Source organism: Hirundo rustica, chromosome Z (genome assembly GCF_015227805.2).
Source record: "Hirundo rustica isolate bHirRus1 chromosome Z, bHirRus1.pri.v3, whole genome shotgun sequence".
In the NCBI taxonomy this organism is placed as follows: domain Eukaryota; kingdom Metazoa; phylum Chordata; class Aves; order Passeriformes; family Hirundinidae; genus Hirundo; species Hirundo rustica.
The window spans coordinates 47,761,838-47,786,527 of NC_053488.1; the positions used below are offsets into that span (position 1 = coordinate 47,761,838).

At 39.3% G+C, this 24,690-nt stretch overlaps 1 protein-coding gene across 7 annotated transcripts in view; it reads left to right on the forward strand.

Moving 5' to 3' along the window:
- Positions 1-24,037, forward strand: part of PJA2 (praja ring finger ubiquitin ligase 2) — a 36,313-nt gene extending 12,276 nt beyond the window's left edge. For 3 of the 7 annotated variants that reach the window (XM_040091207.2, XM_040091210.2, XM_040091208.2), the window contains exons 2-9: positions 985-1,182; positions 6,509-7,547; positions 12,456-12,641; positions 14,040-14,225; positions 16,283-16,391; positions 20,473-20,587; positions 20,878-20,993; positions 23,854-24,016. In XM_040091207.2, the coding sequence (XP_039947141.1) occupies positions 985-1,182; positions 6,509-7,547; positions 12,456-12,641; positions 14,040-14,225; positions 16,283-16,391; positions 20,473-20,587; positions 20,878-20,993; positions 23,854-23,982 (2,078 nt within the window). In that variant the 3' untranslated portion in view covers positions 23,983-24,016. Of the gene's footprint in view, positions 1-984; positions 1,183-6,508; positions 7,548-12,455; positions 12,642-14,039; positions 14,226-16,282; positions 16,392-20,472; positions 20,588-20,877; positions 20,994-23,853 lie in introns of all 7 variants that reach the window. The other 4 variants (XM_040091212.2, XM_040091209.2, XM_040091211.1 and 1 more) reach the window with 3 other exon arrangements.
- The last annotated feature ends 653 nt before the right edge of the window (positions 24,038-24,690 follow it).

Here is a 24,690-nt window from a genome sequence, read left to right on the forward strand (position 1 = left end):
TTTTCTGAAGTTTGTAATACTCTGTATTAATGGTTGCAAACTTTACCTTCCTTGTCTTTAATGTTTACTTTTTAATTTGGAGAGTTTCAAGAACAGAAACGATTTAATTTCATATCTAGTAAAGATTAGAGTGAAAAAGTAACTTAGGGGGACACAAGAAGTCACTGTAAATCTGAAATAGTGAACTTCTAATTGCACTTGCACACACAGTAGCCTTTGGGTATGAACCCTTGTGTTAAATTATTAATACCTGATAATACCTCTGTATTATAATCTTCTTTATTACAATATTGGCAGCCTTTTCCCACTGTTTCTCAAGTTCCTTTTTACTTCTTATCCCATATTTTCCTGGTAAAAGCTGTGAGTTTCATTAATAAGAAAAACTGCTGTAAGAAGAACCAGTGTGTGGGCAATGCTTTGTATGGCCATGCCTGAACATACTACGTCTAGCAGTAAGAATAAGGCCTGCTCCTTGGGACTTTTGTTTTAGAAGGTGTGCTTTGATTAATTATACTTTTCCAGTCACAAGGATAAGCTAGGTAGGGCTGCCTGAATTGTGCTGTATTACCTGAAGGATTTTCTGTTATAGTGCTTGCAAATCTTTTCTGCTAGCTGATATATGTGTTGCATCAGATTTATGAACTGAGTGAAAAAATTTAAAAAAGCTGTGACTTCTGGGATTGATTTTTAAAAAAAATTGTTATCTGTTATTTACTAGAAGCATGTTAAGATGGTGGCACAGTGTTTGCCAGTATTATTTAATGTAGGTGCAAATTCAGTTACATGCTTTCATAATGTATGGGCCCAGAGCACTTCATGTTCTTAATAATAATATTGTCAATGAAGTGTAAGACTTTAGAGAAATAAAAAATTCCTTGATAAAAAAAAAGTATATCAAAGTGTTAGGGACGAGGGAAACTGCAAAGGCAAATTGTTGTCTAACAGGTATTTCTGTATTTTTCTTTCCTCCATAATCTCATGTAGCAATGGGCCAAGGACTTGGCAAAACTGCCTGGCCCAAACCTGAAAGAAGTTATCAGACTATTACAGGTGGAAGATATGGAAGAAGACATTGTGTTGGGTTTAGACAGTTTTTGAATAACGAAGACAGAGATGGACATCAACAGAATGACAACTGCAAACAATTAGAATTGGAAGATGTTCAGAAAGAGGATTCTTTATGTATGTACATATCTTTGTGTATGTGTCATTTAGTTGCAAACTGGGATGCTTGGGGCCAGAGGAGGGGAAGGCACATTAAAAGCCACATAAGTGACTCATGTTGCTGAGCCACTTTAATAATATGAAGAGTACATTTCCTATGTCTTGAGTTTGCTTTTATACTAAACTTCGTTCTCCAAAGTGTAAATAATCTAATAAATTTATATTAGGTTGTGTAGTTTTGCCTGAAGAACGTTCATAATGAGTTAATGTGTTCTAACAAGCTAATAATAATAACATTCAAATTATTTTGACTCTAAATTAAAATTCACATTTGGAAGAAAATGCCCATTCTAATCTTGTAAAAATCAGTTTAAGCCTCTGAAAAATCTTAAAAAGTTCCTCTTTTATTTGTTTATACCAGTTAGATCACTTCCTTTTTTTGTTTAATGAATGTTAGATGTAAGAATTTACCAAAATGCCTTTGGTGACATTGGCATCTGAATAATAATTTAATAGAGGAATACGGAATGGCTTCTTGGATTAGAAATATGGTCCTGTTTCTTTGCCTGAGTTTTCAGCTTAACCCCATTTGATATAGCGTTAGATCTTCCAAAGTATCTGGGGGGAAATTACTTGGGGGTACTGCTTAATGCTGGCTGAATATGAGCCATCAGTGTGCCCAGGTGGACCTGTCAGCAGTAAAAGGGCAGTGACCATTCCCCAGTTCTGGGCACTGGTTGGGTTAGAACTCAAGGCTGTGTCCAGTTCTGGTCCCCTCAGTTGAACCCCAGACACCGAGGGGCTGGAACATGTCTGGGAAAGGGTCTGGAGCATAAGTCAGACGAAGAGAAGCTGAGGGACCTGGGAGTGTTCAGCCTGGAGAAAAGGAGGCTCAGGGGGACCTTCCTGCTCTACGATTGCCTGAGAGGAGGCTGGAGTGAAGTGTGTGCGATTCTTTCTGCTCAATAACAAGTGATGGAACAAGATAAAAAGACCTCAGATTGCATCAGGGGAGGTTTAATTTGCTGTTAGGGACAATATCTTCACCAGAGGAGTTGCCAGTTGTTGGAAGAGGCTGCCCAGGAAGGTGGCAGAGTTGCCAGTTCCTGGATGTTGCAGCAGCCCTCTTATTGGAGGGCAGAAATGAGTTGAGATGCAGACTCCTTGTTTATCATGAAAAAGGTCCTGGTTTATTCCTCAGTACAGCTTAGCCAGCCTGACTCCAACTGTTCACTGAGTCTGGCTGCAGCAAGCTCCTACTGTAGGTTTCCCTTGCAGCCTCTGACTGCTGGTTATATCCTGCTAAACTATGACTGCATGTATTAGTTTGCAGACTCTGACTGCAGGCTTTTACCTAGCTAGACTATGGCTGCAAGTTCCAGCAACAGAGACAGAGACTGACCTCACAGCAGTGATTCTCCCCAGGATCCTTCTTCTTCATGATTCTCTCGATCCTTCTTCATAATTCTCTTGTTCATTCTTCCTCAGGTTCCTCCTCCTTCATGATCCTATCCTCACCAGCTAACCCACTCCCTTTATTGGAGTGTAACCACACTTACCTTTATTGGATGTAGTTGTGATTCGTCAGGGGAGAGGCTGTAATGGGTAACTAACACATCTGTTACTATTCAGGGACAGGGTCACTTGTATTCCCTTCTCCTATGCCTGGAGGTCCTTTAAAGTTGTGTATACTTAGTCTAATGGTGGACTTTGTAGTGTTAGATTTGTGGCTGCACTTGATATCTTAGTGGACTTTCCCGCGTAAGTGATTCTATGGCTCTACAATGTAGGGTTTGGGGTTTTTTTTCTCCTTCCCTTACAGGCTGTTTTGAAACTGCTTTCTTTTTATTTTTTTTTTCTTTTAAAATGATAATGGCACAGTGCTGTTTTAGCTTTGTGTTCAATCATTTTTGTAATCTGTTACGTGATGTAGATCATCTTGGGGTGGTATTAATCTTTTGTAATTGAAGTGTCTTTAATATTGTCCATGCTTAATACATTTTCTATACTTTCATCTGGTTAAAGGTTTATTTCCTATAACACAGTGTCAACGTTACTTAAGATGTTCCTACTGACTCTATATAATGCTACCACATTTCTTGTTTCAGTTACACAGAGCAGCATGCAGTTATTTTATGGGTCATTACATATATGCAATTTAAGGGTGTATTATCTCCCTGTTCTCAATACCGTTGCTTTGTATGCAAATTAGTCTAATAACAAAATGCCTTTCCTTCACATTTTTTTGTGTGTATATTACAACTCTTGAAATTTATCTTACAGAACCAATTTGTATTGATTCACTTACTTAGTCTCCACTAGGCTACATTTTTCCCCAGCTGGTATAACATTTGGGTGGATAGGTATTACCTAAAATGCTGCCTATTTTCTGAGTTAGAAGGATCTCACAAGGATTGCTGAGTCCAACTCCCAGCCCTGCATATGACATCCCCAAGAATCACTCCATGTGCCCAGGAGTATTATCCAAATACTTCTTGAACTCAGGCTGGTGCTGTGACCACTTCCCTGGGGAGCCTGTTCCAGTGCCCAGACGCCCTCTGGGCAAGAACCTTTACCTGATATCCAACCTAAACCTCCCCTAACACAACTTGAGGCCATTCCTTTGGGTCCTGTCTCTGGGCACCACAGAGGAGTGATCAGTGTCTGCCTCTTACCTTCCTCTCTGGGGATGTTGAAGAGCCCAGTGTGATCTCCCCTCAGTCTCCTCTTCTCCAAGATGAACTGCCCAAGTCACCTCAGCTGCTCTTTGTCTGGCTTCCCCCTGTTGATTCCGCACCATCTTCATGATCCTCCTTTAGACACTAATATCTTTATACCTTACATGGTGATACCCAAAACTGCCCCCAGCACTCAAAGTGAGGCTGCCCCAGAGCAGAGTGGAGCAATCCCCTCCCTTGCCCAGTTGGGCCTGATGTCTCCAGGACAGGATTGACCCTCCTGGCTGCCAGGGCACTGCTTACACATGTTGAACTTGCCATTGACTAGGATCCACAGTGCTGCTCTCCAGCATCCTAATTTAGTGTCATCAGCAAACTTACTTAGTGTACTTTGCAGTCCTGTGTCTAAGTTGTTTCTGAAGATTTGAAGAGCACAGGTCCAAGGATGAAGCCGTGTGGAATCCCACTAATGACAGGTCAGCAGTGTGATTTCACTCCATTCCATTCCCTTTGTGCCTGACCTATAAGCCAGTTACTCACCCATCACATGATGTGTTCATACAGCTGTGTGCTGGGTGTTTTGGCCAGAAAGGTCGTATGTAAGGCAGTATCAAATGCTTCGCTAAAGTCCATAAAGATTACATGAACTGGTTCCCTTGATCCAATAGGTGGAATGCCTTGTCATTAAAAGAAATTAGGTATGGCAGGCAGGACTTCCTCTCATGAAGCTGTGCTGGCTGTGACCAATGGCTGCATTTCCTTCCGGTTTTTCACTACACCAGAATAGTTATCTAATTTTGTCAGTCACTGAAGTGGACTGACAGGCCTGCCTTTTCAGGGTCATCCTTGCCCTCCTTGAAAACGGGGACAGCATTAGCCAGCATTCAGTCAGCTGGGACCTCTACAGATTCCCAGGATTGTTCAGAAATCATTGAGAGAGGCCTTGCTGTGTTGTGTTCATCAGCTGACTAGTTAACTGCCCTCTGATGAATCCTATCAGGCCCTATAAACTTACGGAGATTCAGCAGGAGCAGCAGATTGCATACAAGTTCAGGGTTGACTGGGAGTTGATCATTCTCTTGGTCATTGTCCTCCAGCTCAGGGCACTGGGACCTCCTTGGACATCCTCTCTTCATCAGTCTTGTCCCCCACCAGGGACAATTAAAAAAAGCCTGTTTCTGGCTTCCATCAACCCCAAATGAGTTTTAGCTACATGAATTTTTTTCCCCACAGTGGCAGCAGCATCTCTGTATTTCTTCCATGTTATCTGATTTTGCTTCCAGTGGCTGTGCACCTTGTTCTCTTGTTTTAGCTCCAAAAGAAGATCCCTGATCATCCAAGCCAGCCTTCTGCCTCACTTGTTTGACTTCCAGCATTTTTGGAATTGCCTGTTCTGGTGCCCTTGGGACGTAGTCCTTAAAATGTGACTGGCACTGACCCCAGCACCTTTGAAAGCATTTTCCCAAGATCTCACTAACTAGTTCCCTGAGCAGTCTGGTCATCAGAATGACCATGTCCAGAGTTGAAATTTTTATTTTTCCTTCTGTCAGCAGAGACTTTAAACTTGATCACTTCTTGTTCACTGTGGTTCAAGACTTTCACCAGTCTCCACTTGGGTTGTGAGACCCTCTGTTACCAAGCAATAAATCAAGGAAGGCGCCTTTCCTAGTTGGCCCCTTTAGCACCTGTGTCATGAAGTTACCATCCAGAAACTGTAAATGGGTAGGAGGAAATATTACTGGCAGTATTAAAAATATGACTGGATTTGATCCTTGGTAACTTACTATATATGACTGTGCTTGAGCAAGAGTGGACTGGACTGTCTCTAAGAGAAGCCTGCCAACCAGCCTTGGCTCATAGCAATTTTGTGGAGGAGCTTCAAGATTCTAATTAGATACAATATTATTTTCTGGAAGCCAGGCTCCTAGTGCTGAGGGGCAAATCTAAAGATTTGAATGAGATTTTGAACAAAATAATCTGGACTCTTGCCTTGGTTAGGAATTTAAAAATTACTTGAACAAAGGATTGATTTTGTAGTAGCAGTAGTACACGTTTTTACCTTCTTTAACTCTTGCTGCTAGATTTGATGTTTATTGTCCCTTTATGCAAGAGGTGTTCAAGTGTAATATAACTAAAATGCATTTGTGATGAAAAAACTATTAACTGTAGTACCACATTCAATCCTGCTGTTTTCTTCTTATGGGAAGTTGCACTCAAAGGTGCAGGTACAAGGTACAGTTCTTTTAGTAGGTAATTTATAGTAGCAGTAAATGGCTTTATCTGAGTGTGGTAGAAGGCACAATTTAGCTACTTAATGAATGGATAGTCTGATATGGAGGGAAATGTTCTTTCAGTTTTTCTGTTACCTTACAATTCCCTTTTATATCAGCAATGTAAAAATTCTGCTTGTGTATATGTTCCTTTGATACTTTTTTGCCCTATCACATCTGTAGCTGGACTTGTATAATTTAGACCTATTTCTGTAGGCTTAGTTTGTATAAATGAGAAAGTAAATATATTATTGAAGAATGACTGTATCTCTGATAAATGTTTCTATCACTTTGCACTGCAGTCCTAGTAAATTATCCCTTCTTTTTAATGAGCAGTTGTTGTAGGGAGGAATATTTCTGTTGGTTTTGATTATCCCAGTGCATTCTTTCTTACAGCTTTCTCTGAAGATTCCAGTCCATTGGTTCAAGTTTCTGCTGATTTATTAGATGAGCCTTTGTCAAAAGATGCTGGCACTAGAGAACCTGTTTGCCAAAGTGCATCAAGCCAAACTTCTGAAGGGACCACATCACCATTTTCTGTATTCTCTTATGGCCTAGAAGACAACCAAATTTTACAAGACTTGATGAATCCTTATGAAAAATCTGCGGACCTTGCAGAATGCACGCCTGGAGGGCATAATGATTTGAATGATAAAAATGGAATTGCTTTTGTAAGCATTGACTCCTATGAGCCAGATAGCAGTGATGGAGAGGAAGAGGATGCTCTAGACAAATATTCTTGGATACAAGAAGCAGCAGGTCTAATTCAGGGAAGACTAGATAATATACTTTCTCAGTGTGAAAAAGAGGTGGAGTCTCTTAATGACTTACAATTCCAGCTGTCTGCTTTCAACCACAGCATTTATAGTGGAAGTTGTGAAGAAGCAGGACCAATGCCTTTGGCATGTCCAAACAATAGGACATTTAAATCTGCTGAAGATGAAGCTATACTGAAAATTAGCCTGAATGATGACAGTTATGAAACACAGCAGATAAAACATATAATGGATGTTGAAATTGGAGCCCCCATACCAGTTGCTGATGTATTAAACATCAGCGATGGAGCAACTGACGAAGAAAATGCATCTGAGCTAGTAGTGAGACCTAAAATGAGAAAACAATATATTGCAAAACCACTGGAGAGAGAAAGTCATCTCCCTAGTGATGATGAAGAGGAAAGTGATTGCTGGAGGAGAATTGGAGTTGCTGATGTCCAGCAATGCCATCCTGAGTGTCCCTTGAGAGATGGCAAAGATGAGATTAGTTCTGGCACGTTCTTTCTCTCAAGAATGCACAGTCATCAAAAGAACATGGAAATAGACTTAAGAAATGTAGCAGCTCGGGAACACAACAATGTTCCAAGGGACAGTGCTTTTTGGAATGAGTTTGAAGACTGCAACACACATTACTTAATGTCCCACAAAGATGAAGACAGGTAAAATTTTGATTTTATATCTTGTTTTAGTATTTAAACTTTTGTGTAAATAATGTGCAAAACTGAATATGTTAGAAAATGAGACATAAAAACTTGAGGCATTTCAGAATATGATCTGATAACAAGATGCTAACTTTTCCTTTCAGTTATCCTTTACTCTTCTGTCAGTGTAAAAAGCATCTGCAGTCAGAGCTCTTGCCACTGAGGAATGCCACTTGTTTATTTAATTTTTACTTAGCAGATGTGTTTTTATTTCTTTTTTACTGAAAGCTGTGTTCAGCACTGAAAGTTTCCTTCTAGGCTTACTCTTCAGAATTTTTTTTTTACCAAATCTCAGTATTCTGTATGACAACATATTTGCATTCTTGTCTCCAGCCTTTTGGAAGTAATTGTTCTTCCTTGTAATATTTGAAGAATACCTTGATAAGGTTGCTTATAATCCCTTTTTAATAGAAATTCTTCAGACTACTAGGTGTTTCCAAAGTAGCTATTAATTATTACAGTTTTAGATTTACAAATTGATCCAACCTTCACGCAAGTAGCAGTATTGAGGTTACTCCTGCCTGGAGATCTTCACCCAAAAGACAAAGTAATTTGGATAAACCTTATGTTGATTAACTTCTATTCATAAAACGTTAGTTTAGAACTCTTCACTATTAATTGGAGTTAAGTAACTGAGCTATTTGAGGGTAAAAACGTTTCTAACCTTATGATCATTTATGGAAGATTTAGCAGTGTTTGCGATGGCTTTTTTCCTTATTTTTCTTGCAGTTTGCTTTCATCTTGTTGATTCTGTTCCTACAGCATTCTTTACAAGACATGTCGTCTTGATGTTGATGAGGCTCTCTTGAGCATGTGCTTGCCATTTATAAGCTAACTTGCTTAGTAGATTGTATTTCCTGTGTTTTTGTAGAGAGAAAAGCATGAAAATTAATTATCATAAGGTCTTGTCCTCAAAACGTTGCAGAGTTGCAACTATGAGAGAACAAAATGCATTTTAAAACGGGATGGTAGACTTAGGGGCTTTTCTTCTTCAAGCTGTAGGTATAGGGTCCTGTACTTGCAGGGGGATAACACCCAGTAGCAGCACAGGTTGGGGGCTGACCCACTCGAGTGCAGCTCTGCTGGGTAGGACCTTGAGGTGCTGGTGGGTGACCATGAGCTGGTCATGTGTGCCCTGGGGACCAGGAGAGACAGTGGGATCTTGGGATACATTGGGAAGAGTGTAGCCAGCATCTCAGGCAGGTCATCCTGTCCCACTTCTTGCCCTAGTGAGGCACATTTAAGGTATTGTATTAATTTTTGGATTCCACAGTTGAACAAAGATAAGGAGCTACTGAAGAAGGTCCAGTGGAGGCCACAGAGATGATGAGGAGTCTGGGGCATCTCTCTTACAGGGAGAGGTGGGATCTGAGCTTGTTTAGTCTGGAGAAGAAAAGACTGTGAGGGGATCTCTCTTAATGCAAATAAATATCTCCAAGGCAGGTGTCAGGAAGATGGTGCATGACTCCCTTCAGTGGTGCTCACTGACAGGACAAGGAGCAATGGCCGTAAACTAAAACATGAGAAATTCTACCACAACAGGAAGAACTTTAGGGTGAGGGTGGCAGAGTGCTGGAATGAGTAGCCCAGGGAGGTCGTAGAGTCTCCCTCTCTGAAGACATTCCAAACATACCTGCGACCATTCTTGTGTCACCTGCTCCAGGCTGGATTGCAGGATGGCAGGGGAGTTGAACTGGATGATCTTCAAGGTCCCTTTCAACCCTGACAATTCTGTGATTCTTAATAAAGGTACTTGCTAAAGAATACTTCATTTCCTTTTCAAAAATTTTTGTTAGTGTGTAGTCTTTTCCGGTTTTGAAATGCTGCGGCTAGAAGATTAAAATGCCATGAAGAGTAATAAATTCTACAATTATAGTGTCGCAGTGCCTTTTTACAAGTGAGCGCTGACCAGCGCTACTGCAGGCTAGCTCAGTCCCTGTGACACTGCAGCAACGTCGAAGGCCGGGGCGGCAAGCCACCTCCTCCTAGTGGGGTCTTTTTCCCCACACAGCGACAGGCGGTAGATGTTGAACGCGACCACGGCAGCGAAAGGAAGGGCCAACTCTTCTGTACAGGGTATAAGCTGGTTTATTGTAGGGGGAGCACGGAGCTCTGCACCTCTGCACCTGCTGCCCAGAAGAGCGCAGAGAGCAGCTGTGCAAGAGCTTATAAGGGAGGGTGTAAACAGGGGTGGCGACAACCGGTCAGCCAATTACATAAAAGATGGACTCAACTGGGGGTGTAAACTTCACAACAGGGGACCAATCACAAAATGGAGGGAGGGGATTTCCAAGGCCCCAGCCTATCACTCGACGCCCTCCCTGGAGCTTTCCAGAAGCCAGGGAAGGGTCCTGGAGTGATAGACAGGGCGCCCAAGGGGAGAGAGAAGGGATTGACAACTCGGGACAAGGGGGAAGGGATGATTGACATAAAACGAACAGAGACCTCTTAACTGTAAACAAGTTGAAACCATTACATAAGATGGGGGGGGTACAAGGAACGAACCATTACATAAAAACGTATTTAAACTCATATAAAACAAATAAAACAAATTGCACACCACCACATTATAGCATTGGCTTCCATGATGCATAGTAGTGGGTTATTGTAGCATAACAAAAAAAACCATGGATTGATCTTTTGAAATGTTCTTGATGATGACAGTAACTGAACCAGTAAACAGGAATCATGTGATTTTAGCTTAGAATCCCCATAATTTATGTTCTAAAACCTAAAAATACTTAGGTTTATGAAATAAATTGTCAGTGATTGGTCTGTACAAAGAAGTTATATGTTCACTCATGAAAAGTTTAATGTTTAAAGGCTTAAACCATATTTTATGTTCATGCAGAGCTGCATAAAAAGTGGATTTGACATACATGTCAAACTACATCCTTCAGCTCAGTTTTAGCTCGCTCCCATCCCAGGGAGAAATTCACCTTTTGGTTGCTGCAATGTGGGACTCCACCTCACATACTTGCTTCAAGGAGGTGCACAGCATGTGGAAGCTGTGTGGGAAGGAGAAAGTCTTGCATGTTTGTTAGAACCACGTATGTTCTAAGTTGGAAGGGTGGTGGAAGGTCCCAGGTCAAGGGTGGAGGGAGGAGGATCATATCCATTAGTTCCGTCCATTTAATTTTGGACTGTATGGCAGGTATAGGTTAGTAGGGGCTTCAGCCAGGGGAGGGACTGCTGTCAGCAAATTCACATGCAGATGCTAAGTTCGTGTGCTATGCTTTTGGCAAGTGACAAGTTTGCAACTCTCTAGCCATTAAGTAATGTTCTGTACCTGTGCAGAATCGAGAATTAAATCCTGAGTTCCGAAATATTCTCCGGTTGTTTAGTGTTAGTGATATTAGTGATATCATTTTCTGGTTTGAATTAATGTTTGTGTATAAACCTTAAAGAGAAAAAGATTGACTAAAACCAAAGGTGAGGTATTTTGAAGTCTGTTGGAAGTCATTCTTGGATTGTAAAATAGATACAATGAAAACAAGAGATCTGAGTATTTCAGCCAGTCTTAGAGTATTTAAGATGAAATTGTAAAATATATATTAAAAAACTTGATCAAAAAACTTGATCAAATAACATTCCAAACCAAACAAAACTCCCAACCCAAAACCAAAGAACCAAACAGAACAAAAGAATAAGAAAATGTCAACATTCAGCTTTAGATGGTGTAATATGAGATGCATTCGACTACATAATCAGAATTTCATAATAGATATTTCTATTTTAAAGTAATTCATTAAAATAGTCCACAATTACTGAATATTCTCATTTCCATTGGGGTTTTTTTTTAGTTATCAAAATAATGGTAGAAAAATTTATTGCGGCCTCAAATTTAAATGCTTATATATATGATCTGCATCTTGCAAACTTACTTATTCTTGTAAAACTTGCATTGTATACTATGCACTTTTTCAAAGGCATTTAAAATACATTAAATTGAAAGTTCTATTGGCATGTATTTGTAATATTCAGTAAAGGGAGGAAATTAATGAGTTTATAATGTATTGTAACAATACATATACTTAAACATACTGGGTTTAAAAGATTGGAAAACTGTACTGTAGATGTTGTGGATTGCTTTATAAAATGAGGTCTAGTAAGCATGTTGGCTGTTTGCATGTATGTTTTCTCTAATTTTTTGTGACATACCTAGTTTGAATATATTTTGAATTTTAGTAACTGTCACTGTAGTGAGTGAATTCTCTAAGTGCCATTATCAATAGTAGCAGTAGTTCATGCTTCCTAAGATTGTGCTAGCACTACTATTTTGTTTAAGCTGCCCAAAGCTTATTTACTCCCCTTTTCTATGTGGTGGTCAAGCAAATTGTCTTTTCAAAACCCCCTGCCATTCATCTTGTTTGGACTAGTGAATCAAATAGTTTGCAGTAAGTTATCCATTATATCTTTCTATGTTTAAAAAAGGTCATTTTATATGGCTTATATGTCCTGAGAGCTTTTACTTTAAATTTGTTTGGCAGTGAGGTAAGGCTAACATTATTGGTTAATCAAGCAATGCCACAGCTGCTGTTTTTGTAATCTGGGAGAAAGATGTGTATATTGAGTCTGGTTTCTGTTCTTGAGTTGTTTCCAGTACCCTACATGTAGCAAGGGAACTTTTTAGCAAGGTAGGATGGGTAGAATTTTTGAATTCTTTCTTACAGACTGTTGTTTGGGGTTTTTTTAATCAACTCTGTACACTTGATTTGTAATACATCTATAGGTAGCACAAGATTAATTTCTCTTAGGAAAAAATTGCCTATATTGAGAGCGATGTTGATAGAAAAGTAGGAAATTGTTTTCTTTCCCCTAAAGCAGTGTTTGAATTCATACTCAGTTACCTTGTTTAAATTGCAGCTCAGAGTGCAGTGATGGAGAATGGTCTACGTCTGTACCTTCCTATTTTACTGCAGTGGAAAAAGAGCAGTCCTCAAGTGATGAAAGCTGGGAGACTGTCTCGTGTAGGGAGGAGCATGACCCTGGTGTGCAGAGGAGCAGCAGTGGTGTGAAAGAGGAGAGCACAGACTTCTGTTTCCAAGAAGGGTATGCCTTTATTTTATTAGCTAACTTCCTATAGCTTCTGTCATTGCCAGTAATAGGACAGTCACATAGCACTATGGAGAATAACATCTAAAAGCAGTTACCATGCTAGCAGCAATCATTCGCCTATATCACAATAATCTGAGTTGTTTTATGTATTTCAAATTAGGGAAAATATGGCATTTCCTCCAAGCAGTTCTATGTAGCGAAAAATACAGAAACAATGAGAGTGCATTGACATGTAGTGTCAATAAGGTTAAGAGGCTTAATGTATTTAAAAGCCAGTTAGGCAAGTTAATTTTTAAGATATACATGTTGCATAAGCCTCTTTTGATACTGCTTAGGACTCCTTGACAGAAACTTCTCTATCTCTGCTTTGTTGCTTTTATTGCACTGCTGCTCCTTATTTTCTGCATCCCTATCAGTGATTAAACTTGAATTACTTGTTTGCTCTAGTATCTTTAAACTTACTTTACTTTTCCAGTCATTCAGTATTTTATAAACTGCAGCTGCCTTTGCTATAAAGCAAAATCTGTAGCTATATATAACTAAGAAGAACGTGCTTGGTTTTTTCTAAGCATCTAATATTGACTCCAGTTTGGATCTTTATAAAGCAAAGGCCACACCTAAGTGTTCTTTCAGCTTCTTCCATTCGTAGGTGTACAGTACTTGTTGCCAAGCAGTCCCGTTTGTTGTTAATGCTTTTTTAGTACTCTCCACATTCTTGGGTCTTGGAGAGCTAGCGTGACTTTATGAAAACTTCGTGACAATTAATCTCTTTCAGAACAACAATAATGGAATTGTGTTCTTTCTAACCTTCTTTTATATAAACAGCATGAAAATGTAAGCATATTTAACATAATTCCTGTTTATTTTTCCCTTTTATAAGGAAAGTGGGCTTCACAGCCCCATGACTCTCTGCATCCAGGTGACTTGTGCTCCTCTAGAATATCCAGGAATGAGAGGGGTCTTTCTCTTGCAAGATATCTTCTCTTGCAAATAGTAGCTCTGTGCATTGCATTTAGGCATAGCTTTGCCATGGAGGCTACTCTGGGGTGTCAAGACAATCTTTCTCCTTAATGTCTTTAGGAACTTGTAGATAAATAAGAAAATATTTAGTACCAAATTTATTAGCTGTGACAGGGATGCTGGCTGTACTAGGGAAAATTCAAAGCAAACAGATTACTGTACTGCTTGCCTTGAGCCTTAGATAAAACTTTGCTGCAGAATCATGGGTGTTACTATATTCTGAGTCTGGAGCTGATACCACTGGGTATTTCCTGAATTTTTATGGCAAATGCTAAATTTCTAATCTGTGACTCTGCAGTCTAGGAAACCTGCCTGTTTAGCCTTTGACTTTTGCAGCTTTTTAATTTTAGCTTTTCATTTATTTATATAAAGGGAGCAGACGTTATTGGAGGAAGGTGAAGTTCCTTGGTTACAGTATCAAGAAGAAGTGGAAAGTAGCAGTGATGAGGAAAATGATCCAATTAGTGGTTTTGTACATCTTGGATTCTTCTTGTTGGATGGAAATAACAACCTTGAGGATGACTCCAGTGTGAGTGAAGACCTGGATGTGGAATGGAGGTATGGATTTGATGGTTGTCTGCTTTAATTTCAGAGGTTTTGTAGTTACTGTTTTGTTTTTTTTTTTATGTAAGAGGTCAGAAGTACTCATCAGTATGCAGTTCCTTCAAGGACTGATAATCTCAGTTTTAAAGTTTAAGGTACTTCAGGTGCTATGTATCTTCTAATGAGAGAAAAGGGAACAGATTTGCTAAATCACGCTGTGATTTGAGAAAATTTTGGTGCCCAAAATATCCAAGACATCAGTGCATTTTTTAATTGAATTTTCAAGTGGAAATATAACAAAAATAAGGCAATATAAATGTAATCACCATTCAAGTCAGTCCTGTTTTATAATTCTTTTTTTCCTCCTTTGGATCTGGTGTAAATTAGTCACTATAAATCTATTTAATTTCTCTTTGAAATGCCATGCACTTACCTAATATTATCATAATTTTGAATGCTTCACTACTTTTCTGTCATTAGATTACTGAAGGATATTGCAATTAATTTATTATAAAAATGCTGCAAATACCAGGAATAAAGTGATTGGAGCCACATTCAAAATAGTCTAATGTATAATAGCATAACGTGTTTGTTTTAGAATGTGATAGACAAAAGACTTCCCAGTGATAGACATAACACTTGCCCTCTTCTGCTTATTAAAATATAAACTCAAGTGCGCACATACCAACACTGTTGTTTTCTCCTTGTGAAGTTATATTGTGGAAAAGCATAGAAGGGGCTAATGCATGAGAGTCCAAGCTAGAAGTAAGGCATGTGTTCTTATACTCTAAGGCAGTAAGCTAGCAATGGAATTGTGTGATAAGGACAGAAGCTGTGTTTTAAGTGTTGGAAGTTAACCTTGGTAAGCTTCCTAGTAACTAAAAAATGGGATCAAAGATGTTGATGGTCTGTTAAGTTCTGTCTGCTGAGCTTATACAGACCTGTACATCATTTCACTTGTACGTGCTTTAAGATTTGATTTCTAAATTTCTAAAACAGAACTCTAAGGAGCTGCCAAGCCATGAACTGTGACACGTGATATAATTAAAATATGATTGTTAGTTGTAAAACAACCCTAATACTCATACATAGTAATATATGAAACATGTTAGCTGAACCTATGCCCTTTCACAGTAAAGACTCCCATTAGGATGTTCTGAAGTATATACTGTGGGACTGTGGAACCACTGTGCTGGACCAGGGGTAGGGAGCTGCAGAACTGCCTCTAGGAGGCTGGGGCTGCCCCATGCAGGACACAGCTGGTTCCAGCTGGCTCCAGTGGACCCACCGTGGGGTGGGGCCTCTGGGAAGGTACTAAAAAAGGATATGAAGTGCTGAAAATGAAGCAGTGTGTGTGAGAGAAATGAGGGTGATGTCAGAGAAGCAACCCTGCAAACACCAAAGTCAGAAAAGAAGCAGGGGGGAAGTGCGCTAGGTGCTGAAGAAGACCACAGTGGAACAGGTAGGGATTTGCTGAAGGAGCTGTATCTGGGGAGAAGCCCTGCTGGAGTATTTGGTGAAGGACTGCAGCTTGTGGGAAAGAAACCTGTGCAGGAGCAGGGAAACAGCATGAGGAGGAAGTAATTGCAGAGAGGAGCTACCTATGGACAGACCACAATGCCTGTTCCTTTCTGTCTGCCCTGCTTGGGATAGGGGAACTTAAAGGACTCAAGGATGAAGGAATGAAGTTGAGCCTAGAAATAAAGGGAAAGGTGTTTCTCACCATTCAAACCCATTTTTATTGGCAATAAATTCATAGAATCATAGAGCAGCCCAGCTTGAAAGGAACCTCAAAAAATCATCTGGTTCAACCTTCCAACTGAATTAAGGCATTTCCTGAATTGAGTATGTTTTGCCTATGGTGTTAATTGGTGACTCATGGCCTTTTTTTTTGACCCATGAGCCTTTAATCTTATTTACATGTCCAGTTGAGGCAGAGGAGGGAGAGATCAGCTGGCTGGGTATCTGGCTGTTATTAAAAGGTGACGTGCAATAATTTGATATATCCTTACTTTGTGTTGTAACTATTTATTTTGAAAATAAGATTGTGTTTCCTAACCCATGTTTTTCAGGCTACTTGATGAGTTTGGTGATGGCCTAGGATTTGCTCAAGCCATTCCTTACGTGGAACCTCAATTTCTCACATTTATGGCGCTAGAGGGACGCTTAGAAGCTGTGGAGGTATTAAAATATTTTTGATGGTCTTAAATCAGTGATGTTGTGGCACAAGAGTTTATAGTGGAATCTTTTTCAACTTAATCTGAAAAGCAGGAGAATAAGGGAAAAAATACTTCCCTGTGCTAACTTGAACTTTCAGGTTCAAGTCAAGAACTTTCAGGTCTGCAAACATGAAAATACATCTTGGAAATTATTTCAAAGGATGACAAGAAGTCATTGATCCGTACCTATTCCTATACCTACTATACCTATGCATTTATTTTCTCTTAAGGCAAAGAAGGTCACTGTTTTCTATCAGTATAAACATAACACAATTTAATTCTAAAGAATTTTGCTGAATTCTCTGCATAACAAAAGAAAAGGCTTATACCTGAATCTGTGCCTGTGAGTTGTCCCTTTTTTTTTTTTTTTTTTTTTTTCCCCAGGATTACATTTGGATTTCTCAAATTTTTTTCATCAGTAGAAGATTTTTCTGTGTTTGACCGTCTTGACTCTGTGTATTTTAAATTTAACAAACAGACAAAAAACCGCAATCCAGAAAAGAAACCACCTGGAAGAAACTATGCCTTTTATCTTTACCTTGTTCTGTCCCATTTCACCTGTCTAAATTCACCGGTCCAAACTATTTATTATCAAGAACCAGCATGGTTATGATCTTTGTCTTTTGTTTATTACTTCAGGTTGGTCAATGTCAGAGTGAATATAGAGCTATCTGAAATCCAGTTTGATGCAGTGTGACAATTCTTGCACTGCCAGAAATCTCCCCTGCAGGGTATTTGTCAAGATAAAAATTAAATGATGTGTGGACATATAATATGGTGTTACAGCAGCTGAACTGAATGTGGACGACGTAAGTATAGGGCAGCAAGGGGCAGTTTGAGTGCAGCACGTACTTTAAAGGAGTGAACAGGGCAGGCTGTATGTCGTAGTGTGCTCGCAGACAAATTACCAAGGGCACTTTGAAATGCTCTCTGAAGCTGGCAGACAGTGGGACAATCATAGGCTTTTTTTTCCATGGATACGTGCAAAGTCAGTGATTTTCTGAATAAGCTTCCCAGTTTTTTTCCAAGGCAGTGGGAGGGCCATTCCCTTAAGTTGGCAGTCATGCAGTTTCCAGGTTTTGTACTTCCCCCAAGGTGTATGGGAGGTCATCATTCCTAAGTATCACGAGACCTTCTCCAGCTGTGTAGGATCTTGTTAGCATTACTCATTTAGAGACACTTCATTAATATGGTCTGTCCTTATTGTAAAAGCAGTATTTTGAAGCTGTATAGAGAAAATTCTTGTCTCTTTCATAGCTTATGGTTCTCACTTAAATAAAAAAACCCCAGAACTGCAAAAACAGTTGATCTCCTCCTTTGCACCAAAGCAAGAGAATCTGTGTAGAGAGGGGAAACTAATACAATCTTTTTTTTTAATCTGTACATTAACACTTTAAGAGGAGACTGAGTTTATTATGGCTATTAAGTTTTTCTTTCTAATTTTTGTGTAACAACATATGCATAAGTACTCTGTCAGAAGAAATGTATGTAGTCCTGTCAGAGTGACCTGTAAAAGTAATCCTAGGTGATTATGTGCTTGGCTGGCTGAGGAGGTGCTGTAATTAACGTTTGTGTCACCAGGAGCAGAGCGCCACTAAACACCATTAGCAAGCAGGCAGATGACTACAGAGGTACCTGTGGTACAGGGCACTGTGAATGTGGAAAAGCCAATCATCTTATGTAGTATTTGTGCTTGAAAGTAGCACATAAGGGTGTGAACTGTGGTGGGCATAGAATTCTGGCATATTTGGAATTAGTCAGCTGAAAGTGGTAACTGACTAATGGAAAGAAGAATTGTAAGGACTGTGACCACATGGACAACACAGGTTTTGAGTAAGAATTCCAAGTATTCCCTTCAAATCTCAAGCAGAATATAGAGCGTATATTCTTACAGTATGAAGTAGTTGCTGAAATTGTTCAGAAAATATGAGCAAAATAATTTACTGTTGCTTTGAAATACTTTAAAAGGATGTGACACAATAAAGCATCCAAAATTCAAATGCATTGTGATTGGAGGGGAAGGAGTGGGAGAGATCTATCCAAAATAACAGTTTTGAAAAGCTACGTTCTGTGAGGCTCTGGGTTCCTAAAAATTAATAGAATTTGTGTCATTTTAAGTATTTTTTTTTTAATTCTGTCTGTCATAAAGAAGCTACATAGCTGGAAGTGTCTGGTTTACTTCATTATCAGTATAGAACAGGCTGGTTGCCTCTGCTGCATTAGTGACTTTTTAAGTATTTCCTGTGCTGGTTGACAGATCTGGGAAGCTCAAACCCCTGTAGGCTGTAGCGCTCTTGATTTTAACAGAAAAAAGTCCAGCATTTGGTTTGGTGCATGGAGAAGCAAGCAGTTACATAAGTAATAAGAGGAAGTACAGTTATTTTGAAGATACATCTTGTAAAAGTTATAAAACAGACACTACTTTGCGTTTGTAAATGTGGGTTTCAGCCTCAGAGTCACTGTAAGGCTTTGTGTCTATGATGTTTCTTTTGTGTAGGTTTCAGAAGCAAGCAAGCAATGCAATGTTTTCTGTTTGAGAATACTCATGCTGGATATAAATAGAGAAGTTTGACACATAACTAATATTGCAACTTTCTGTATCCCTGGGATCTTACCTAGTTTTTCCAGGTGTAGTAGTTACTCTGATTAAGCACAGTATTTTTACCTACAGTTTATTCACAGACCACTGCAGTTGGAGCAAAATACAAATACTTAAATCATCTTAATGTTAGTGATGTAGTATTGTCTGCTGTACCAGAATTTGATGGGTATTAGCTGTAAAATTGGAGCAATGTACCTGTTTTGTAGGGGGACTTGCACACTGCACTAGGGATAACCACAGGTTTTTCCTTAAACTGACAGATTTCTAGATGAGAATACATATGGCAGTAGAACTGTAAGTATTTCTTAGATTATGCTGATCTCTGCCATAAAGGTCTGACTGCAGGTATAAAACTGCTAGTTTAGATCTGTGGTAGTGTGGTAGCTTGAGCTGCCTTGTCACTGTGATCCAAGTCCAGGCATATTTTCAGGTTGCAGCTGTAGTAACTTCAGGGGAAATTTAGGAGGAAAGACTACTGAAGAGGTTACTGTATAATCCAGTGTTTCTCTAGTAATTTGAGATTTTTAGTGAAGTGTATTCCCAACATTACAAAAATGTGTATACATCTTACTAAGAGAGTTTTGTTGCCAATAGAGTAAATAATTTTCAAGCTGATTAGAACAGTAAGCAGTTGTACTTAAAGGATGCAACTAATTCACTCAGGGTGTGAACCCAGTGCTTCTGTGTTCTTGGTTCTTCGGTTTCACTTTGTTTGCTGTTCAAACAGATAGTACATTTCTCAGAAAATATAACATGATATTCTCAGTTCTGTGATTTTAATCTTTTTTCTACTGGGTATCTTTTCAGATTTGAATGTTGAATGTACAATGTACACAGCAAATATATGCAGCAAATATGGTGTAGACTTGTAGTCTTAAAGATTTTGTATGGTAAAAAATTTGAGTTTGAAAAAAAGTTACTTCAGAGCATTTTGTCTGTTTCAAGATTAGAAGCATCTGCATGGATCTTGGGTTTTTTATTTCTTGAAGTTTATATTGTTAATGTAGCCAAGGCACTTACTATTTTTTGTTTGTGTCTAAGTAATTCAGTAGTTGAAGCCAGGAAAAACATTAATGAGGCATTTATTTTCAGAAGCAAAAAGAAAGGAGAGTTTTAAATTGGCAAGCTTTATTTCATTTTCAACTTGCTGCCTTTTCTGTAACTTTATAAAATTAACAAATGTTCATTGTAGATTAAGTTGTGACTCTGTCCTCATACTCTAAGAATGCTTTAAAGGCAAGGCATTACTGTTTTGATCTTCAGTTTCATCTCATTCATTACAAAAATAAAAATTATGTAATGGTTACTTTGACAGACATATCTTCCATTTTAAAAAGTAATGCTGCTAGAATTGGATTCATTTTCTTGCTTGTTTTTTTGTTTTGTATGAAAAGTTACATTTGTGAGTAAAGAGAACTTGATCTCTGTTCACCCCTTTCAGACTGCTCTGGCACAGTTGGAGTCTCTTACATTTGATGTTGAACAGACTCATCCACCAGCTACGAAAGAAACCATAGATTGTCTGCCACAGATTATCGTCACGAGTGACTACAATGGTATGGAAAAACAATGAAAAAATAATTTCCACAAAGTTTTTAAGAGCAAGTTCAGCTTTCTCTAATACCACAGATGCAATATTTTAAATATACTTGCTGCATAATGCTGTTTTAAGATCTTTTGAATCTGAGTATAATTTTGCTTCATTTGGAAAACTAATCTTTAGTGGAGTTACTATTACTGTACTTTGTAATCATTAGTAATACTGTTGATAATATATGTATTTTAATTTGAGCTCATCTTAGATGTAAAACAAACTATTAATGCTTTTTCTTCATCATGGATTTAGGTCAAGAGCAGTGTTGTACAATCTGTTGCAGTGATTATGTGGATGGTGAAATCATAACAAAGTTACCCTGTCATCATTTGTTTCACAAACCTTGTGTAACTCTTTGGTTACAGAAGGTGAGTACTACGGGATTGGTGGAGGATTTGTGGAGAGCATTTTGTATATTTTTCTGAGAAGAAGAACTTTTAACTCTTTGAAAATGTGGGATGAAATACCAACAAGTAACTGGCTGTTGAATTTATGCATTATGGAAGGAAATTCTAGTGCAAGTGAGGAAAGAAATTTATATTTGTCCTTACCTGAAAGGCAATTTCTTAATTAGAGGGAATATTTCTGAATGTGAAAACATGTGTTCCTTTACTCAGAATGAAAGACATGGATGAGTTATAACTTGTTTTGGTACAAGAAAAGCTTTCTTTACTATATTTCTACCTTGAAGTAAAGATGATGGAATCATTTTCTCTGAGAAAAGCAAAGGGTTTGCTCTGATTTACCACAATGTCAGGCCCATTTATGGTGACAGCTAAGGCTGGCAGAGGAAATACTGAAATGCTTCTAGATTATCTTTTTTTAAAATTACCTTTAGTAATTCTATATGATATGATATTCCATTTTCATGACCTGTAATCAGTTTCTTTCCAAATGTCTTAAAAAGGCTTGCATCCTCTTGAAGCTAGTCTAGAACAACTGTCATGGATTGGCAGTTTAGTTTTTAGTTAGGGAGGAATATGGAATGTTTTTCCCTGTCAGCACCTTGTTTTAGAAAGGACAGAGACTTATCAGAAGGCTAATTTGGGATATTGACATCTCTTTTGACCACTGAGAATATTAAATGTGACTTTGGGAAGTACCCATATAAAACCTGATTTAGTACAGGTCAGGCCTTTTCCTCTTGCTCGACTGAACAGGTAATGCCGAGTTGGGCCTGCTGCTCCCCCCTTCCCCCCTTTCAGTGGGGCGAAGGTGATCCTGAGGCCTGGCAGGGCTCCATCAGCTCCTGGCAGGGGAGGAGAGGTTGCAGTTTAACATCAAATACTTTTTCAACTTCCCTGGAGCCACCGGAGCAAGGAGAGGTCTCTGCAGGGCCCCTCATAACAGGTATAGGCCCGTTTAGGCTGAGGCTGCCCTGATGGTCACCGAGAGGAAGGCAGAGCTCTCCCCCTCTTCCTCCCCTCCTCTGGTGATTCCATGCTGAGAAAGAAAAGAGTAGAGAGAGGAAACCCGGGCTGATCTGAAGTGCAGCAGTGAAGAGACTGCTGCCCAGGGCAGAAATCACATGGCCACTGTAGGCCTGGGCAGATTTAACCCTTTCCTGGCACCATGAAGCTTCCAAGGCCTAACCCTTCCCTCAGAGAGAGAAGAAAGAGACAGAGTGGATGCAGAAAAGACACCGCATGAAGTCAGTAGAGCAAGAGTGAAAGAACTAATAAAGGTTATTGGAAGAGAGATTGAGGAAGTGGACATTTTTAACCAGACTTCTCTGGGGTAAACTATGGAGAAGTGGATTGTTCCTTGTAACATCTTAATGTTGTTTAGGGGAATGCTGGTTCTAATCAAATTAGAGATTGATATGATTGAGATTTAAGTGAGAATCTCAAAGCCCCTCGCTCCTGGGGTAAAACGAAGTCTCAGCCTTTGAGATTAAGACGGTTTTAGAGAGAAAGTGATTTGAAGCCCTCAGCTCCTGGTGTAAAAGGCGGTCTCTCTTTCTTTTGTGATAGAATCAATGTTAGAGATAGAAGAAGAGAATCCCTGTTTTGTACTAGAAGAAGCATTCTTAAACAGTACCCCAGATACACTGAGAGGCCCATGAGTAGCCAGGGGAAAGGCTGCTGATGGGTGGGACTGCACAATCTGCAAAGATTCCAGGCAGTTGCAGATTTGTGGCATTGGGAGCCACTGGACTGTTGTAGTCTTGTGATGTAGTCTTGTCTCCATGGTACTCTAGAGACTTCTCTCCCAAAGTGATTAAAGATTATGTTTAAATGGTGAAACTGACTGAAAATCAGAAGTTGTGTCTCTCTATATTGTTTTGTAAGAAAGTTAACAGTTTGTAGGATGAGGGAAGAGTGTTCTGAAGTTTCATTCTGTTTTGCTTTGGGGTTTTTTTCTCAACTTTACTTTTCCCTTCTTTTAATGTGTATTAATAAAACTATTTGTTTATTTTTAAGCTTAAGTCTGCTTTGCTTTCTCCTGATCTTCTCCCACAAAAAGAAAGTAAACACTAAGACAACTACACTAAATTTGGCAACCAGAATTTAGCAAATATGAAACCACTACATTAAATTGGTGTTTTGGCCCAGGATTTAAATTAAAACCATTGCAACAACCATGATTATTGTACTTGTTGTTGTTGTTGTTGCAATTGCACTCTTCTTTGTGTGCAGTGTGAGCCTGGACTTGGTAGTTCTCAGTCACTTTACCATGTAACATGATTTCCTCAAGAGTATAAGAGAAAGATTAATAGATTTTACCATGAGGGTCAGATCAGAACACTTCTAGCATGGACAGTTGATGGATTTAGTTGATGAATTTATATTTTTTTCGTTATAATGTTGATTACCTTATTAATTTTGTTTGTTTTACATGTCCTGTTCTTTTTCCTGTTGTCATAGTAAACTACTATTGCTGAAAACTAGGACAAAATAATTCCTCTTAGACTTGGGCTGTACCTAACTTATTTTTCATTCTTGCATCAAAAAAAAAAAAAGTTCAACCCAGTGAAATCAATGCTCTGAAGAACTTGGAGAGAACCTGATGCGTTTGCTGTGTAACTGATGTAAAAGCAAAACAAATATTTCTTCTGCGTTTGTGTTAGCTGTCAGCTCCAGGTAGCTATGCAGTCAAATTTGAGTTTGAAGTGGTGCTGTTGTGGAGACCCTAAATACTTTATAAATAATAACTTTTAGCTTTTCAGTAACATTAAGTGCAAACTGTGCAAATGACCTGTTTTGTTTTTTTTTTCTCTTTTTGTAGTCGGGAACATGCCCTGTTTGTCGTCACGTGCTTGCACCTGTACTTCCTGAAGCAGCTGATGACACTTTTTTTTATTTGATTGATGATTCAGCATCTTCTGTTAACATTGCTACAGGACCCTCAGACTAGGGTCAGAAATAAAATCTGCCACCAAAATAAAAATAAATTTTGCCTGTTTTAATTATAATGCAAAAACAATTCAGTATGAAATTGTTATGGATTGGCTTGGATTGGAAGGGACTCTAAAGATGATCTGGCTCCAACCCTCCTTGCTGTGGGCAGGGACACCTTCCTCTAGACCAGGTTGCTCTAAGTCCCATCCAGCTTAACCTTGAACACTTCCAGGGCTGGGACATCCACAGCTTCTCTGGGCAACCTGTGCCAGGTCCTCACCACCCTCACAGTAAAGAGCTACCTCCTAGTATGTAATCCAAACCTACTTTCTTTTAGTTTGAAACCATTCCCCCTTGTCTTGTCACATGCTATTGTGAATAGTCCCTCTCCATCCTTCTTGCGGAGTCCCTTCAGGAACTGGATGGCCACAATTAGGTCACCTCAAAGTTTTCTCTTTTCCCAGCTGAACAATCCTCATTCTCTCTGCCTTTTCTCATAGCAGATGTGCTCCCTCCCTCTGATTGCCTTGATGTCCCTCCTCTAGCCTCTCTCCAACAGCTCCATGTCCTTCCTGTGCTGGGACCCCAGGGTTGGGGGCAGTTTTGCAGGTGGGGTCTCACCAGAGCAGGGCAGAGGGACAGAATCCCCTCCCTCCCCTGCTGCCCACAGGGTTTTGTGTGCAGCCCAGGATACACTTGCCTTTCTGGGCTGGGAGTGCCCCAT